Source organism: Diabrotica virgifera, chromosome 4 (assembly GCF_917563875.1).
Source record: "Diabrotica virgifera virgifera chromosome 4, PGI_DIABVI_V3a".
NCBI lineage: Eukaryota > Metazoa > Arthropoda > Insecta > Coleoptera > Chrysomelidae > Diabrotica > Diabrotica virgifera.
This window is the reverse complement of record NC_065446.1, coordinates 24,683,623-24,704,467: the sequence shown is the minus strand read 5'-3', so window position 1 is coordinate 24,704,467 and position 20,845 is coordinate 24,683,623. Positions and strand designations below refer to the sequence as shown.

The window sequence follows — 20,845 nt, the reverse complement described above, 5'->3', positions numbered from 1 at the left end:
TAGGGATGCGTATGAACCTAACGTACCAGCCCGTAACCTTAGGTAATACGTATCGCGATACGGGAGTTCAACCATTAATGCGCAAGCGTATATGTCAAAAAGATGCGTTACGTTTACGTATTTGTGTGCACAAAAACTCCCTACTGACTTCGGCGCGAAGGAGATTCTCCTGTCGAATACTCTCCGCTGTCGGCAGGGATTGTATTGCGCCCATAGTTGCCATATTTTATATAATTTATGAAGATCAAAAGAAATACACACAAAAAAATTAATAGGAATTAAAAAGTTTTGAAGATAAAAAATATGTTTATGGATAGTTAGCAAGGTAGTGCCATGGCTCTATGGCACTACCTCACGGGCCACCACTGCTTAAAATCATCTGGGGAGTCTCCTGTCTTCGTTTGTCGGTAGAGTTTCTGGACACCCTGTAGGTATATTGCGGGTATTGTAACTTTGATAGATATGCGTATCATCTATTATAATATTATTGATATTACATATTATGTAACAATAAAATGTAACTATAATAAAAAACTAATAAAACACGATTTTACTTTGAGGAATAAAAATAATTTTGTTACTAGAATACTACACCATTCGAGATACTGTAAAATACTATTTAAAGATGGCGTCACCAATCTCTTGAATGTGATCTAAAATAAAATCAACATCTTTCCTTGCTAAAGCAGAATTCTGTGATACAAATCTGAAGAAGTTAGGAAGTCCTTTGAGTGGTTGGTAGCCAAGCATTACAGATCCATGTTGGATCATTAAAGCTCGTATTTGTGGCGCCACCTGCAAGAGAGAAACACAATTTAGACTCATACAAATAGGACCCTTAGAGTGTACGGCGCAAAATCTCAACACCCAAAACGTCAGGGGCATGTCATATACGCCCAACTCGTATACAACCATTTCATCGGGAGCCCCAATTCATCAGCTTAACATTTCATATACATTCAAATGAAATTCATTTCGATTCATTCATTTCTGTCTTAATCCATTGATTGAGGTATTGAGGGCATATTAATATTTCAATCAACGCCTAATCCATTAATCGGACTAGACTACCTACATGTTATACAGGGTGTAACAAAAATGTAGGTCATACATTAAATCACATATTCTGGGACCAAAAAGAGTTCGATTGAACCTAACTTAGGTACCTTAGTACAAATGTGCACACAAATAAAGTTATAACCCTTCAAAGTTACAAAATGAAACTCGATTTTTTCGAAATCAAAAACTATTAGAGTTTTTTTTATTAAAAATGGACATGCGGCATTCTTATGGCAGGAGCATCTTAAAAAAAAATAACAGTAAAATTTTTACACCCCATAAAAAATGTATGGGGTTTTGTTCCCTTAAACCCCCAAACTTTTGTGTGCGTTCCAATTAAATTATTATTGTGGTACCATTAGTTAAACACAATGTTTTTAAAACTTTTTTGGCTCTTAATATTTTTTGGATAAGCCAATTTTTATCGAGATGCGGCTTCTTTTTTAATATGTTTACATAAAAATTTAATGGGAGTTTTGTTCCCCTAAACCCACCAAATGTTTGTGTACGTTCCAACTAAACTGTTATTGTGGCACCATTAGTTAAAGACAGTGATTTTTAAAACTTTTTTGCCTCTTCGTATTATTGCGATAAGGCACCTATTATCGAGATGTTGCTTCTTTTTTAATATATGGTTCAAAGTATACCTAAAAATGTAAGTTATAAATAAACTTTCTGATTATTAACAGGTCTCTATACCATATACAAATATGACGTGGTGGATTTGAAAAATATTGAAAATACCCTGGGGTGCAAAATTAACCGGACACCTTAAAAATGTGTTATTTTTGATGTCTTAAATTTCCTGAACCTATTGTCCGATTTCAGTGATTTTTTTTAATATATATTACAGCCTTATTCTTTAGCAATATCGCTGAAATAGTATTGTTGCTCAACAGTTAAATTTTCATTGTATACCAAATGTATCTACCAATCAAACTGTGTTTTTTTCCTAAAGTTCGCATCACCCTGTGGAATATTCTATCATTTATAAAATACTGAAATTAAAATACAACTATAGCCTCATGTTTTCCCAACATTTTTTTTTGATTCATTCGCTTATATTAGACCATAAAAAAGTTAGGTACATTAACAACTAGCCATGTTTTTTATCAATAGAGGGTGTTTTCAAATAAGTATGGCAAACTTTAAGGGATAATTCTGCATGAAAAAATATTGACAGTTTGCTTTATAAACGGTATGACCTCAAATGCTTCGTTTCTGAGATAGAGGTGTTGAAATTTTTCTTGCAAACTGACAATTTATTTATTGCTTTAAAACCGGTTGACATATGCAAATGCAATTTGGTTGTTTTTAAGCCGTCGTTATTGCACATTTTTTAACATACAATTAAGAATTTAATATTCACCATTGGCGCGCATACGGGTAATATCAGAGGCGGATTTGAAGATCTGCCGCCCCTGGGCTATACACAATTTTCCGCCCTCTCCCCTGCAATTTTTCACTTTTTTACCAAAATTTGCCCCCTCTTAATTCTGCCGCCCTGGGCTATAGCCCATTCAGCCCATATGTAAATCCAGCCCTGGGTAATATGACGGCTCATATTAACCATATGCGCGCCAAAGATGAATATTAAATTCTTACTTGTATGTGAAAGAATGTACAATAACTACGTCTAAAGTTTTTATTATAATAATATAAGTTATGAGTATTTTAAAGATATGAAAATTGGTGTGGAGAAAGAGGACAAAAATAAAAAGGTGTTGGTTCGAAAGTTATGATCCTATTGTTTATATATTTGCTGTAAATGCCGGTCAACTTTGACCGGTTGTATCTCAGGAATCAAATCACAATTAAACGTTTTTTCTTTCAAAAGAAGCCTCCTGCCGCTTTGTTTCCAATATCGTTTCATTAAATTAAATAATCTATACGAAAAGAGCTTTTATATTACCAAGTTATTTAATTATTGATAAACAATTACTCATCTAAAATTTGAGTTGAAAATTAAAGATTTTGTTGGAATATCCCTCATTTTTCGGGGAAATGTAATGGCTATTACTCACTCTGATGAATAACGACACTCGCCTACGGCTCGTGTCGCAAACCTTATCATCGTGAGTAATAGCCATCATTACATGCTCGTCATTGCTCGTTGAATAATACACTATTTTTGTTGGCATAGTTTGACAAGACATGTTAAAATAAGCGATCCTTTATTAATAAATTTTTGTCCTCTGTTTTTACTTAAATAAGGGCGGCCTGTATTTTATTACAGCACAAAAATAAAGGACGCGATGCTGCGCTTGCGTTTATGTCAAAATAAAGGATATTTTATTAAAGAACGATGTCAAATAGGGTTTCGATATTATAATTCCTCCATATTTATTTTTTCTTAATATGTATGCGAGTTGGGTGTGTTATGAATAGGGCCATATCCAACTTGGTGTCCATGCATTTTGGATGTATCGGAGATGCGTGTGACGGTTTGGGTGCTCATGTTTTGGTGCCAACGCGACGCATCCAATGAGATATTAGCTATGGAATTAGATTAATCCACCATAGATGTCGGGCTATGTAATATTTGGTATATAGGGTGTGTTCTCATCATTAATTAATCATATTAATTGATTTCGGGTAGTGGTCAATGTAGTTATGAAGTAATAAGTAAATAAAAGAACTTTTATTTGTAACGTATAGGTATAATACATTTCTCCAGAGTTTCAACCATAATTCATTTGAGAATATTACATTTTGATTAAATTGCTACACTTATCCAAATAATATCTACCTGTGTGATATTCGAAATATGAATTACTAATTAAATGAAAAAACAAGTTTAGAATAATAAATCATTATTTACTCGTAAATACAAGGAGCATAGGAAGATAATATGTATAAAGAAAAAAAAATTAAAAACAATTACAGCATTTAAATACTTAACATATTTTAACTTCAACCTTTTTTTTTCTAAAACTTGTTTAGTTCAGTAGTCAGGGACAAAAATGACTTCTTCTTCTTGTAGTGCCTATCCGTTACGGATGTTGGCGACCATCATGGCAATCTGTACTTTGCACACTGCTGCTCTGAAAAGATTTGTAGTGGTTGTGTTGAACCACGTACGTAGATTTTTCAGCCACGAAATCCTTCGCCTTCCTGGTCCTCGCTTTCCCTCTACTTTTCCCTGTAAGACCAGTTGCAGCAGTCCATATCTTTCACTGTTCCTCATGATGTGACCGAGGTATTCGATTTTGGCTGTTTTTATTTTGATTAACAGCTCTTTTTCTTTTTGCATTCTCAGCAAAACAGCCTCATTAGTGATGTGGTCGGTATAAGATATCTTCAGGACAAAAATGACACTGGACCTAAACTGTAGAAATTATGCGAACAAGCTGAATTTTGCTGAGAATTTCAATTGTGGGACACCAAAAAAATAATGAACTGGTTCGATAAGAACTGTTTACGCCAGTGGCTCCCAACCTTTTATGTCTGTCGACCCACCTTCTGATGTTTTTCCATATTCACGACCCATCCTTCACCTCCATCGGTTGTTACCCGACACATTTGGACCAATTAGTTCCATATTTGCAAATAAAACTATCCAAGGAATCGAAAATGTCTTGACCAGTTGTAGTGGTGTGAAGTGTGTGACAAAATAACATTTCTTCTTCAACTGATCCATTGTAAGAACAAGAACAAGGAAGGATGGAACAACCGGTTAAACAGAATGTTAAAGAACCTCATCCAAACATACACATTCTCATAAAAAATTTAAGAAAAGAAGCAGAATATTTCGATTTCATATTAAATAGAATAAGACTTAAACCTAGAAAATAATAAACGAAAGAAAATGTATATTCAACTGGATAATAGGATAAATAGTGCAACAGAACTATTGCAGCGCTCTTGTGATATAAAATCATTTTTGGTGTTCGTGGCAAATATTCGAAAATTTCACTAAAAAAAAACATTAAAATAAAAAAAAGACAAAAAAAAAACAAAGATAAAAAAACAGAAAAAATAGATAAAAAAAGATAAAAAACAAAAAAAAAAAAAAAAAATTAAACATGCCTATGGTTTATCATAGCCAGTCCCAAGCCTGGACAAAATGTGAAGGATTTTTTTAAATGTTTGTACTTAACTAATACACATTAAATATAAAAAGACATGAAAGCATCTTAGAGAAGGAACTCCCATTTTTAAATTTTTAATACTTTTTAACATTTGACACAAACAGTAAGGTAGCCAATTTATATAGAAATAATCAACAATTCGCTAATATTTTATTTATGTGACACTAAGGTTTATTAAATCAACTATCTTCATTTTTTTAATTAGTGCACATAATCTCACTAAATTCTCAAAAGAAGAAAGTTTTTTTATATCAAAATACTTTTTGCCTTAATAAAATTATTAGTAAGGATTTTCTCCTCTTATCAACGTCTATGGTAAATATTATTTAAATCTTACAAAAATTTGGTTATAGAATTATTCATGTGATAGTGGTAGAAAAAGGTAAAAATATGATTTGTTTATTAGGCAATGACCGCACATGCAACGATAAAATCAACATATTTTTGTATGACCGCAAATGCAACGATAATAGCCGTGATCGCAAATGCTACGACCGCATCTGCAACGACACCCCTCATAAGCAAATAAAATCTTTTTGAAATTTTTGTTTACCATGATCTAATCTTTAGTTTTAATGTCCACCCCAAAATTCATTGTTTTTTGAGGTGTCTTTAAAAATTTGCGAAAGTTGGTTAATTTTTCAATAGTTTTCCTTGAATTTTTTCTAAAATTGCTCAGAACTCGAAGTGGATAGTAATCATCCACAGTGTTTGAATATCTGTTGGCAAACTCAAAACAATTTTTAGATTGCATTGCACTTTAGAACTTTTCAATAATACATCCAATATTTCAATCGGTAAACTATATGGTAGAAATGCGATACGTTTGCCACGTTTCAAAGGAAATAATAGACCGTGGAATTGGATATCTATCTTTTGTAGTTTGTTTTTCAAAATATTTCCGTTTCGTTGCAAGTAGCTTCCCAAACATCACAAGCAAATATATTGGAGCTCCATAGACGTAACCTGTGTAAATTATAAGATAAAATATACACTCGGCGGCACAAAAAAACGGACACCCTTATAATTTCCGACGAAATTGCCCTAATCTTTTATTTTTTTTTTATCTAATCTTAAATCCTAATGCGAAAAGTTACGCAGTCTGTCCGGTACTTTTGTCGATAAGAAACGTTGAATGACGTTTAATAAACGTCATTTTATTCAGAATGACTGAATCGAAATAGATAGTTTCAATTTTAAAACATTTGTAGATTCTCCTTATTTCTTTGAGTTTTCGATATTCTCATAAATTTTGTCTTCTTGACTTTCATTGTTAGACCGTATTCTTGTCCAAACTCCGCTATTCTTGATCCCGATTTTTGAAACTTCACTTCGTTATCGATTATTCGCTAACTATATCTGTAGAGTGTACAGATAACAAATGATCGATAACGAAGCGAAGTGTCAAAGCGAAGTCCTGGTCACCAGCCTCTGAAGATCTCCAATATTTTCAGCTAAGATTACAGTTTAATCTGCATATTTATCTAACGTTGTTAATGGTTAATGGTTAATGGGTAAACTTCATTTACCTTTATTCCAGCTGTTTCACTTTTAACCCTAGAATACGGGACCGCTTTTGCCAAACGTAAATACGGGACTATCGTAAATTTTACTACTCCATAGAAAAAAGCCTATATTTTTTACTTTAAATTATTTATTCATTATATAGAAAACAATTAAGATTCTAAGTAAAAAAACGAAAGCATAAAATGATGAAACAAACACATTTGGGTATTTTTAGGAACATAGGGTACAAATATCTCCTTGGTGTTCTCCGCAAATTGGCTTCTTGCTTCTTTCACTCCTTGCAATAGTTGGTGGTCATGCATACTGTGGTCATGCGCCTTTTTTGCTTGGACAGAAGAAACAAGTCTTCCTCTTCTTTTTCTGGGTCATATTTGCATCATCTCCTAGGATTTCAGCTATGTCTTGGCGAATATTTCGACGTAAACTTGCGGTGTTGTGTCTGTTTAGTATTTATGGTTTCGGAAGACAAAGGCTTATCTCAATCATATGTTGATATCTGGAGATAGGTTTTTTGCTTTTCTTTAACATATTAAAAGTATAAGTAACGTAAGAGCTTATGATGGCCATATGTTTCATTCTGTCCGTTCATAGTACATGCCACTTCCTCCTCCAGTGGTTTTGCGGACAAAAACTGTGTATTTGACATCCTAACAAGAAAAGCTCAAATAGTATATTATGCAATAAGAATGAAAAAACAATTTACCTTAATTTTTTGTTACTAAAATACTCAAAATCAAAATACAAACAATAAGAACCAGCTGATTTATTATATTATGATATAAACACGGGACTTTCGTAAAATTTACGAACCAAGCGACGAAAAATGATCTTAGAATGGTAAATTATAACAACCATCTGCTACACTATCAAGCTGAATACAAATCTGGAAGGTACTCAATTGGAAATCGTTAAAATAAACGAGAGTGGGCGAAAATGCCCAATGTATTATGAGCGTCGTAAACTATACGAATGACCCGTATTCTAGGGTTAAGAGCCTTCTTCAAGATCTTTTCCAAATAGGTATTAAAAAGAGTTGGCGACAACACGCATTTCTGTCTCACTCCACCTATGATCTCAATTTCCTCTGATAGCTGATCGTTAACACGTACTTTTGTTCGTTGCTTATAGTATAAATTTAATGTAATCCTGATGTCATTGTAGTCTATCTTCTTTGATTCCAGGACATGCAATAATACTTGTTGACATGGATTAATCTTGATTGACGTCCAGGCACCTTTGTATAAGAATGAAAAAATGTGAAAAAAGAGCTTCACGAGGCTTCACTAGTTCCTAGGCCTTTGCGAAACCCAAATTGCGTATTATTAAGTAATGTCTATGTATATTTTATGATATATTCGGTTATGTATGACTTTCAGTCAGTAACAACTTTAGCTTTAGCACATGGGACATCAAGCTAATGGTGCGGTAGTCGCCGCATTCTCTTGCGTTATTCTGTAGGGAGACAAATAAAGATTGACGCTCACCATTCTCTGTATGATGTGTCTGAGCGATAAATTTTGTTCAAGAGTATCACTAAAGCATCAATATGCTGCTCATCTATAATTTTTACAAAGTCGATAGGAAGCATGTCAGGTCCTGGGCTTTTTCCGTAAGTGAGGCTAAATGATTTTTTCGTATAAAGGAAAAGGATCATTGTACAGAACTATCTTGCCAGGCCTCTAAATACAAGCTCGCACACCAGGACTGTATTATAAAACTACAACTTTAATTTCATTTTAAATCAGCAACTACATTTACATCATACTTTATAGAGCAGGGCGGATCTGTTTTGAGGTGGATGTAAAAGGTGGCATTCGGATTTTTGCAGACAAAATTAGGTGACAACTTCAGTAATTATAATTGACTTATGCTCCTTCTCAAATATGCCCGAAACATTAATAAAAAATTAAAATATTTAAAAATTACGAAAAACATCGATTTTTTCAACTTTCATTGCTTATAACTTTAAAACGATTCATTTAGGAACAAAGTCGTAAGGAAATAAAATAAAGTCAATTGAATTTTGTTTGATATATGACTGGTTTAAAATGTCTTAAATTATTACCCTTTCTACAAAATAGCAATAAATACAAAATAAGGGGGCAAAATAAGCCTGTGTTTATTCAATATTTTTCAGCCACTTTGGTTGCACGTAGAACCTTCGTAATTCTCTTAGAAAGTTCTTACGACATACTTAATCCGCCCACCAAATTTCATTAAAATCGACATAATAGATTTTGCATAATAATTTTGCAATCTAAATTTTTTTAAAAAAGTTCAAATTTTTTAAAAACTTTCTGAATAAAAAGTAGACCATTTAGAAGTTTGCTAATTTTTTTACATATCAAGAGGCGCTGTACCTATCTAAATAATACACTTTACACAATTAAAATCGGATTATTTAAGCGGCCTCAGCACTCTTTTAAAATTATAAAAAATTTTTTGGTTTATAAACAAATATAGTGAGGACGTTTGAGTTGGAATAAATTCATTTTCTCGAGAATGGGCGACTCTGGAGATAAATCCCGGAACAGGTCGATTTTTATATTTAAGTTATATTTTTTTGGCATAGATATCATACTAGTCACGTCATCCATCTGGGTGTGATGACGTAATCTATGATTTTTTTTAAATAAGGATAGGGGTCGTGTGATAGATTATTCGAAAGGTTATTCAATTATCTATTCGTTAATATAGACATTAACATAATTATTTACACAGGGTGCCCAAAATTTTTTTGAAGTTATACTTCTTTACGCGCGATATGAGAGTGAATTTTAATATGTTAAAACCTACGATCCCGGCGCATGCGCATTATAACTTTGTTCTGATTGGATGTTCAAATGACATGTCAAAAATTATCCGATATGGCAGCAGTAGGACAGCTGTGGTTTGGACGGTTGACGGTTTGGTTATGTATGGTTGTTGAGTTTTAAAATTTGTGGGAAGAGAAACAACAAAGGTTAGTTAATAGTTATACTGCCTTTTTAAATAGTTTTCATATTATATTTTTGAAGTTATACTTCAAAATGTTTTAATTTATGTATGTATCAGTCCAGAAAAGGTGTGGAAAGAATATATTAGTGTTTTTAAATACATTTGTCTACAAACGTGTTAAAAATGCAATTTTTAGGACACCATAGGAGCGTTAAAAATGCTACTTTAAGGCACTAGTGCTTTAAAATTTTTAAGGCACTGCAGTTAAAAGTGAATTGTCAAATTGTGAAACGTCAAAATATTTATATTTCATTTATTAACATTAATATTAATAATACAACTTGCGCAATTTGAAAAAGGTGGTTTAAAAGGGTTTTTATTATAATTTTGTATCTTTGGATTTGTCTTCCTTGGGCCTAAAATATATCTGTATCTTGCGTCTAATTGTAAAGAATAAAAGTCATTTTCTTTCACAGCCGATATTAAACTCTCCTTTACGTTAACGGATTCGACGTTTCACTGTAATGTGTTTCACTGTGTTGGATAGATGTATTTTACATATCTGTTGATCTGCTTTTTCGTCACAGACGAAACAGAAAAAGCAGAAAGTGACGAAGTAACAGAAGTGACGAAATTATTTCTGCCCCGAGCAAAATGAGCTTCTCGCCTGCTGTGTGCGGAGCGCTATTTTTTGCTATTCAGGCTTCATACTGTCGAAAGGTTTAGCCAATGTTTCGAAACAAAGGTTCTTCTTCCGTACCTATGAAGGTGAAACCGTATTGAAGGTAGGTATTCAGGACAATATTTTCGTAACATTTTCTTCCCTTTCTTAACATTTGAAAATACTGGAGATACTTTACCGTCATTGTTAGAAGATGGACGAATAAGATCACCTTCGCCAGTAGATTTCAGTTTTCTCTTAACACAAGATCCACTTGTCAGCCAGTTTTCCGTCGTTAAATAGTATAAAAAGTAATGAAAACTTCACTACTTTTAAACGAAAACAACGCTAGAAAGAGTATCAAGCCACTGTCGTATGTACACGGGCAAATACCAGAGCCAGACTGAGAACAAGAACCGAATTTTTGGGTCCGAGTAATAGAGCGAGTGAGAGAAAACCGGTCGGACTGGCGCCTGGGAGAAAACCGGTCTGTACGCTACTCAGTAAGAGCCACGCCACGACCCACCTGAAATCCGTCCTCGACACACTAATGGGTCGCGACCCACCGGTTGGGAAACGCTGGTTTACGCTATGTGCCTTTCTGTTTTTAAAGTTATGTTAACTGGTATTTTTTATTGTTAATTTAGTTTACTTTCAGTTAAAACACATGTTTCAGACTAAAATAATTTATTTTCTTTGTTTCTAAAGATATCAGCGACATTCAGTAAACAAAATGTTCACAAAATATAAAACAACAATACGAATTCGATGTATACGTACTCGGATTTGTATCTCGTCTTTCCTACAGGTTTTCTCAAACTTAACATAGAAAAACATTTCTTTTCTCCACCCGGTATAAGTATGAAAAACAAGTTTGAGTAAACCTTTGCACAACTGTGTAAATACTAAAGAAATATCTAAAAATCAACTATGAAATTGAGCATAATTTTCTATATCCCTAACTTATGCCTCGCAGTATACATACTGCCACTGCCATTAAAGAAGCTAAGAAAGATACTTACGGAAACATGATAGCCACAGCACAGCATAAATTTAAAAAAATATGGAACATTATAATTAACGAGAGACGCGGAAATTCACCCCAAACAAATGAAAAAGCTACCCATAAAAATTTTTTGTGTAAGTCTCCGATAAAATTGTTGAAACTTTGAGTGGTAATTTATTAAATGAATGAATTGAAAAGAAAAGCTCTTTAAAAGGGTGCAAAGCATTTAATTTATATCACAGCTTTGAATATGACTTTGGAAATTTGGAATTACAGAGACAGCCAGAAATGAAATGCTTTACACACTTTTAAAATATTTTTCATATCAGTTTTATTTCATTTATTTATTTATAAGGGTGTACAAAACATATAAGTCTTTGTCAATTCGTAATTTATTAGATTTATTATTATTAAACGCTTTTATTTAGTTCAATAGTTTGCGTCAAATCTTTAGACGTTAATTTGACTGCTTTTTCTTCAATGCAAATGAATAAAAATTTGCAGACATTTTGCATTCGTGGGAACAATACACGAATAGTCAATAAATCTTTTTTTATGCTTATTAATTGTTTAAATAAAAAAACGATTTTAATGGAAAATGCTTAAATTCTCTTGCTTTTTACAATGTAGAAACTTGAAATTTCTACGGATTGCAGCTGTAGCTAATGATATGAACTATACATACGGTGACCATATGTACTTATTTAAGTAGGACAGTACTTATTTTTTAATATTGTCCTAATGTACTTTAAAACCTTTCTAAGGACACGCAAATGTACTTATTTTTTCTAAAAAAATTAATATTTTTATCTTTTACTATTTTTAAACAAATATCTTTTTATACTGTTCTCAGTTGTTTATATTTGGTACGTTTACTTAAATTACAACAGATAACAATAACACAAATACTAATTTTTGGTGGAATGAAAAGACAAGGTATTAATAATTTATTTACAAAATCGACTAATTCTTACGGGAAATCTTTAATCGGTATTGGATGTACTGCTCACATATTCAACAATTATTGTATTCAACGTGCTACTGATGTTTCACCAATTTATATCGAAGTCATAACAGTGAAAATTTATAAGCATTTCTATATTTACACTGTTAGAGTTGATAAACTAAAGTCATTTTGTGAATCGGTCAATTATGAATACAAAAAAATGTTATCATTTTCAAAAACACGATTTCTAAACATGATGCCTGCAATTGAACGGATTTTACAAATGTTTGAACCACTTAAAGCTTATTTCCTATGATCTGCGAATTGTTCCACAATTTTGGGACAATTTTTTATTGATCTCATTTCAGAGATGTGGATGTGGCTCGTTCATAATGTGGCGTCGCAGTTTCATCAAGCCATTCTGAAAGTAGAAGGTGGTAAAATAAATGCAGCAGATGCTGCCCAAGAATACTTTAATCTTAAAAACAAATTATAACATCGGTTGGACGCGTTATTTTTGCCGCTTAAAGTGAGAGAATGTCTTGGTAAACTTGAAGAGGGTCAAGCCGCTACTGAAAACTTCGGTACACAAGTGAGACATTTTTACACAAAATGTGTAACCTACCTACCTAGAAAACTGGAGTACAAAATCTTCATGAGTTCAAACTTTTCAAATGGATAGATCTAGAAATGAAATAACATGAAACGATGTTTGCTATTCTCTCGAAGCTTTTAAACTGTATATCAAGGCAACCGTTTTAAATGAAGATCAACTCTTTGACGAACTGGGAATTTTGAAAGATGTGGCTACGAGTGAAAAAATTGCTGAGTGGAACAGAGAAGAAAAAAATAGTCAGGATCGATGGCTTGAAGTTTTTAAGTGTGTAGATCAATTCAAACTGAAAAACTTACAAATATTATGCGAATTTATTTTTTCCCTTCCGGGTACTAGTGCAGCTATCGAGCGTTTATTTGCTGTAATAAATAATTATTGGACGTCGGAAAAGTCACAAATGTCCATTTCCACTCTAAAGGCAGCGATGCAGGAGTACACAAATTTTGATGAGACTTGGTAATGAAATGTTTCATTTACTTCAGTCGAAACCGGACCTTCTTAAATTAATTTTAAGTTCAGAAAAATATGAATGGTACAAAAAACCGGAAGAAGATGAAGCTATTCCAGGTCCCTCATCCAAAAACTTTTAATTACAGTCTTCTAACTTTTTTAAATTTAATATAATGTGTTATGTTTAGTTTAATTGATAATTTTTTATGTTTAGCTACATAGTTTATTTATTTTTATTGGCAAAAAGTTGTTTGTCCAATAAACAGATACATTTTGCTTTTTTTTTTTTGTACTTTTTTTTCTTTAAAAAGATAATATGGTCACCGTAACTATACATAATTTCACTTTTTACGTTAATTGTTTACGTTATGCTTCGTAAATAAACAATAAGGTTTCAAATTTTGAACGCTCATATATTTGTTTATATCAAAAACGGCGCTCATTCGTGTCAAATTTCAATACGATACGAAACAAAACTTTAACCAAAACTCGAATTAAAAAAATTCGGGTTTTTATCGCAGTCTTATAAAACAACCGGTAGAGACGTTTTGTGCTACAATTAACATTAGAATGCGTTTTGGCGTATTAATTAATTAAACGCTTTTCTTTAGTTCAATCGTTTGGATCAAATCTTTGGACGGTAATTTGACTGCCTTTTCTTCAATGTAAATGACTAAACATTTGCAGACGTATGCATTCGCAGAAACAATACAAGTATAATTAATAAAAATTTTTTTATGTTTATTAATTGTTTAAATAAAAACGATTTTAACGGAAAATGCTTAAATTCGTTTGTTTTTTACAATGAAGATACTTGAAACTTTTACAGATTGTAGCTAAGTATATGAACTATACATAATTTGACTTTTTACGTTAATTGTTTACGTTATGCTTCATTAATAAACAATAAAGTTTCAAATTTTTTGCCGATTCCGACTACTTTTCATGTTTGTACATCATATGTTTTATGCATATTTTAATAAACATGACGATATATTTTAATGTTTGAAAAGTGTAAGACTAAAAAGTAAAAAAATAAAAAAAATATGAAAAAAACTTTTTTTAAGAAAGGCTTTTCTTTAGTTACGAGTGACTAACATTAAAAATATTATAAAAAACTCAACAAAAAAGCCAAAAATAAAAAAGAATTGAAGAAATCTAACACATTCGTTAAAGAAAAGCGTGAGGCGAAAACCGTTTATTCGATGAAGATGCGCCATGCTTTTCTTTGACGAATGTGTTAGATTTCTTCAATTTTTTTTATTTTTGGCTTTTTAGTTGATTTTTTTTATATTATTTTTAATGTTAGTCACTCGTGACTAAAGAAAAGCGTTTCGTAAAAATTTTTTTTTCATATTTTTTTTTATTATAAAATAATAACAGATTTATAAACATTACAAATCATAGTCTAAGATCCGAATATAGGTCGACCTGCACCTATCTGCTTTCCGGATGAAATATTTTTTTAATAAATTTCATACATAGACAAATAAGACTTGCATGGGTTGCCTATCAAAATCGTGTCATATCTATTCTTAAGGGGGGGGGGGTGCGTAGGGATTGAAATCAATATTTCAAGCACATTTTTTTAAAGTATTGTAGAATTATTTTATTTTCAAATTAAACAAGCATATTTAGTACAATTAATAGATTATTGAAGAAAAAATTTAAGGAAAATATTGAAAAATTAGACAACGGTGGCAAATTTTTAAAGACACCTCAAAAAACAATGAATTTTGCGGTGGTCATCAGAACTCATCATTGGATCACGGCATACAAAAAAATCAAAAAGATTTTATTAGCTTATGAGTTTCTCGAGGTAACGCTGTCGAGATTTTTAGTTTTATGACTTTTTATATCACTCAGAAGTCAAAACAACGATTTTTTTTGCAAAAAGGGTGAAAATCAACGTACTTATTATTGTTAAACAAAAAATAAGCATAAAACAGAAAATATCTCGACAGCGTTACCTAAAGGAATGTCTAAAGGAAATATATTCAAAATTCCAGGTGGATCGGTTAAGTACTTTTTAAGTTACAATGTCTACAGCCTTTGAAAAAAGCAATTTTGAGGAAAGCGCGTTTTAAGTATTGTCAACTTTACTTTCAATTTCTTTTTTGTCTGCCAAATCGTAAAATGATGCACACCGGGATATGATTTTGAATCATGGAGTAATTTACAAAAGAAAATAAGAACAGCTGTTAACCGTTGTTCAGTACATTCAGTACATACAAGGTAGGGGTATTGAACACTATATTCTTACCTCCATAGCGCGCTTGAACGTAGTGAATAACGGTCAACAACTTTTCTCATTTTCTTTTGTAAATTACTCCGCGATTCAAAAACATATTCCGGTGTGCCACACTTTACGATTTGACAGACAAAAATGAAATTGAAAGTAAAAGTTGACAATAGTTTAAAGACGTTTTCCTCAAAACTGCTTTTTTCAAAGGCTGTAGATACTCAAAAACTACTTGACCGACTCACCTGAAATTCTGTATATATTTCCTAAGGTAACGCTGTCGAGATATTTTTTGTTTAACGCTTATTTTTTGTTTAATAAATATGTTGATTTTCAACTTTTTGCAAGAAAAAATCATTGTGTTGACTTCTGAGTGATATCAAAAGCAAAAGTCGACAGAACTAAAAAAAATTGATAGCGTTACCTCGAGACACTCATAAGCAAATAAAATCTTTTTGAACTTTTTGTTTACCATGATCTAATCTTTAGTTTTGATGTCCACCCCAAAATTCATTGTTTTTTGAGGTGTCTTTAAAAATTTGCAAAAGTTGGTTAATTTTTTAACAGTTTTCCTTGAATTTTTTCTAAAATTGCTCAGAACTCGAAGTGGATAGTAATCATCCACAGTGTTTGAATATCTGTTGGCAAACTCAAAACAATTTTTAGATTGCATTGCACTTTAGAACTTTTCAATAATACATCCAATATTTCAATCGGTAAACTATATGGTAGAAATGCGATACGTTTGCCACGTTTCAAAGGAAATAATAGACCGTGGAATTGGATATCTATCTTTTGTAGTTTGTTTTTCAAAATATTTCCGTTTCGTTGCAAGTAGCTTCCCAAACATCACAAGCAAATATATTGGAGCTCCATAGACGTAACCTGTGTAAATTATAAGATAAAATATACACTCGGCGGCAGAAAAAAAACGGACACCCTTATAATTTCCGACGAAATTGCCCTAATCTTTTATTTTTTTTTTCAGTTATCTAATCTTAAATCCTAATGCGAAAAGTTACGCAGTCTGTCCGGTACTTTTGTCGATATGTAAACGTTGAATGACGTTTAATAAACGTCATTTTATTCAGAATGACTGAATCGAAATAGGTAGTTTCAATTTTAAAACATTTGTAGATTCTCCTTATTTCTTTGAGTTTTCGATATTCTCATAAATTTTGTCTTCTTGACTTTCATTGTTAGACCGTATTCTTGTCCAAACTCCGCTATTCTTGACCCCGATTTTTGAAACTTCACTTCGTTATCGATTATTCGCTAACTATATCTGTAGAGTGTACAGATAACAAATGATCGATAACGAAGCGAAGTGTCAAAGCGAAGTCCTGGTCACCAGCCTCTGAAGATCCCCAATATTTTCAGCTAAGATTACAGTTTAATCTGCATATCTATCTAACGTTGTTAATGGTTAATGGTTAATGGGTAAACTTCATTTACCTTTATTCCAGCTGTTTCACTTTTAACCCTAGAATACGGGACCGCTTTTGCCAAACGTAAATACGGGACTATCGTAAATTTTACTACTCCATAGAAAAAAGCCTATATTTTTTACTTTAAATTATTTATACATTATATAGAAAACAATTAAGATTCTAAGTAAAAAAACAAAAGCATAAAATGATGATACAAACACATTTGGGTATTTTTAGGAACATAGGGTACAAATATCTCCTTGGTGTTCTCCGAAAATTGGCTTCTTGCTTCTTGCACTCCTTGCAATAGTTGGTGCTCATGCATACTGTGGTCATGCGCCTATTTTGCTTGGACAGAAGAAACAAGTCTTCCTCTTCTTTTTCTGGGTCATATTTGCATCATCTCCTAGGATTTCAGCAATGTCTTGGTGAATATTTCGACGTAAACTTGCGGTGTTGTGTCTGTTTAGTATTTATGGTTTCGGAAGACAAAGGCTTATCTCAATCATATGTTGATATCTGGAGATAGGTTTTTTGCTTTTCTTTAACATATTAAAAGTATAAGTAACGTAAGAGCTTATGATGGCCATATGTTTCATTCTGTCCGTTCATAGTACATGCCACTTCCTCCTCCAGTGGTTTTGCGGACAAAAACTGTGTATTTGACATCCTAACAAGAAAAGCTCAAATAGTATATTATGCAATAAGAATGAAAAAACAATTTACCTTAATTTTTTGTTACTAAAATACTCAAAATCAAAATACAAACAATAAGAACCAGCTGATTTATTATATTATGATATAAACACGGGACTTTCGTAAAATTTACGAACGAAGCGACGAAAAATGATCTTAGAATGGTAAATTATAACAACCATCTGCTACACTATCAAGCTCAATACAAATCTGGAAGGTACTCAATTGGAAATCGTTAAAATAAACGAGAGTGGGCGAAAATGCCCAATGTATTATGAGCGTCGTAAACTATACGAATGACCCGTATTCTAGGGTTAAGAGCCTTCTTCAAGATCTTTTCCAAATAGGCATTAAAAAGAGTTGGCGACAACACGCATTTCTGTCTCACTCCACCTATGATCTCAATTTCCTCTGATAGCTGATCGTTAACACGTACTTTTGTTCGTTGCTTATAGTATAAATTTAATGTAATCCTGATGTCATTGTAGTCTATCTTCTTTGATTCCAGGACATGCAATAATAATTGTTGACATGGATTAATCTTGATTGACGTCCAGGCACCTTTGTATAAGAATGTTAAGTGAAAAAAGAGCTTCACGAGGCTTCACTAGTTCCTAGGCCTTTGCGAAACCCAAATTGCGTATTATTAAGTAATGTCTATGTATAGTTTATGATATATTCGGTTATGTATGACTTTCAGTCAGTAACAACTTTAGCTTTAGCACATGGGACATCAAGCTAATGGTGCGGTAGTCGCCGCATTCTCTTGCGTTATTCTGTAGGGAGACAAATAAAGATTGACGCTAACCATTCTCTGTATGATGTGTCTGAGCGATAAATTTTGTTCAAGAGTATCACTAAAGCATCAATATGCTGCTCATCTATAATTTTTACAAAGTCGATAGGAAGCATGTCAGGTCCTGGGCTTTTTCCGTAAGTAACTAACTAAGTAACCTTAGTGAGGCTAAATGATTTTTTCGTATAAAGGAAAAGGATCATTGTACAGAACTATCTTGCCAGGCCTCTAAATACAAGCTCGCACACCAGGACTGTATTATAAAACTACAACTTTAATTTCATTTAAAATCAGCAACTACATTTACATCATACTTTATAGAGCAAGACGGATCTGTTTTGAGGTGGATGTGAGAGGTGGCATTCGGATTTTTGTAGATAAAATTAGGTGACAACTTCAGTAATTATAATTGACTTATGCTCCTTCTCAAATATGCCCGAAACATTAATAAAAAAATTAAAATATTTAAAAATTACGAAAAACATCGATTTTTTTCAACTTTCATTGTAACTTTAAAACGATTCATTTAGAAACAAAGTCGTAAGGAAATACAATAAAGTCAATTGAATTTTGTATGATACATGACTGGTTTAAAATGTCTTAAATTATTACCCTTTCTACAAAATAGCAATAAATACAAAATAAGGGGGCAAAATAAGCCTGTGGTTATTCAATATTTTTCAGCCACTTTGGTTGCACGTAGAACCTTCGTAATTCTCTTAGAAAGTTCTTACGACATACTTAATCCGCCCACCAAATTTCATTAAAATCGACATAAGAGATTTTGCATAATAATTTTACAATCTAAATTTTTTTAAAAAAGTTCAAATTTTTAAAAACTTTCTGAATAAAAAGTAGACCATTTAGAAGTTTTCTAATTTTTTTACATATCAAGAGGCGCTGTACCTATCTAAATAATACACTTTACACAATTAAAATCGGATTATTTAAGCGGCCTCAGCAGTCTTTTAAAGTTATAAAAAATTTTTTGGTTTATAAACAAATATAGTGAGAACGTTTGAGCTGGAATAAATTCATTTTCTCGAGAATGGGCGACTCTGGAGATAAATCCCGGAACAGGTCGATTTTTATATTTAAACTATATTTTTTTGGCATATATATCATACTAGTCACGTCATAAATCTGGGTGTGATGACGTAATCGATGATTTTTTTAAATAAGAATAGGGGTCGTGTGCTAGATTATTCGAAAGGGTGTTCAATTATCTATTCGTTAATATAGACATTAACATAATTATTTACACAGGGTGCCCAATTTTTTTTTTAATTAATTGAGACAAAAAGAAGAAAGTATTATAATTTATTTAATTCAAAATGCATTTTACTGTTGTCCTAAAACAGAACAAAATGTTTATTTGATCTACAACTGAAAAATGAATTTATTCCAACTCAAACGTCCTCACTGTATTTGTTTATAAGCCAAAAAATTGTTTATAACTTTAAAACAGTGCTGAGGCCGCTTAAATAATCCAATTTTAGTTCTGTAAAGTGTATTAGATAGGTAGAGAGCCTGTTTATATGTAAAAAAATTTGAAAACTTCTAAATAGTCTACTTTTTGTTCAGAAAGTTTTTTAAAAAATTTAATTTAAAAAAAATTAGGTTGGAAATTATTATGCAGAATCTATTAAGTCAATTTTAATGAAATTTCGTGGACGATTTAAGTATGTTGTAAGAATTTTCTAAGCGAATTACGAAGGTTGTAAGTGCTACGAAAGTGGTTGAAAAATATTGAATAAAAACAAGATTATTTTGCCCCTTTATTTTGTATTTATTGTTTTTTTGCAGAAAGGTTCATAATTTAAGACATTTTTAACCGGACTAATATGACACAAAATTCAATTGTCTTTAATTTATTTCCTCACGACTTTTTTCCATAATGAATCGTTTTAAAGTTATAAGCAAAGAAATAGAACAATATCGATGTTTTTCGAAATTTTCATATTTTTAATTTTTTCATTAATGTTCCGGTCATATTTGAGAAGGAGCATAAGTTAATTATTATTATTGAAGCTGTCACCTAACTTTATATAGCCCAGTAAATGAACGGGAAATACGGCGATACCGTGTAATTTTAAGGGGCAGCACCGAATTGCATGAAAATTAGGATTTAGGCTCTACTGACCCTTCACTTCAAAGTTAAATTTGTGTCGTCGGTTGCTTTTTATTTTTTAGGGGAGGAAACAACCCCTATTATAAAAAAATCGTATAATTGTAAATTAAAGCGGGTAATTGATTCAAATCATATTTTAATAAAATGAAGGAATGTCAATTAACATGAAATAACATAGTTTAAGATTTTGTCACAGTTTAACCCTTAAATTTCACCCCCTAGAATAGTTACAATTCAAACAAACAATGTAATTGAAT

General features: G+C 32.0%; 1 protein-coding gene across 1 annotated transcript in view; it reads right to left on the bottom strand.

The window, feature by feature from the left end:
* Nucleotides 1–452: 452 nt before the first annotated feature.
* The window catches only part of LOC114338200 (cysteine sulfinic acid decarboxylase-like), a 120,217-nt gene continuing 99,824 nt past the window's right edge, over nucleotides 453–20,845 (bottom strand). The window contains exon 8 of the mRNA XM_028288786.2: nucleotides 453–795. Within this exon, the coding sequence (XP_028144587.2) occupies nucleotides 616–795 (180 nt within the window). The 3' untranslated portion in view covers nucleotides 453–615. The remainder of the gene's footprint in view (nucleotides 796–20,845) is intronic.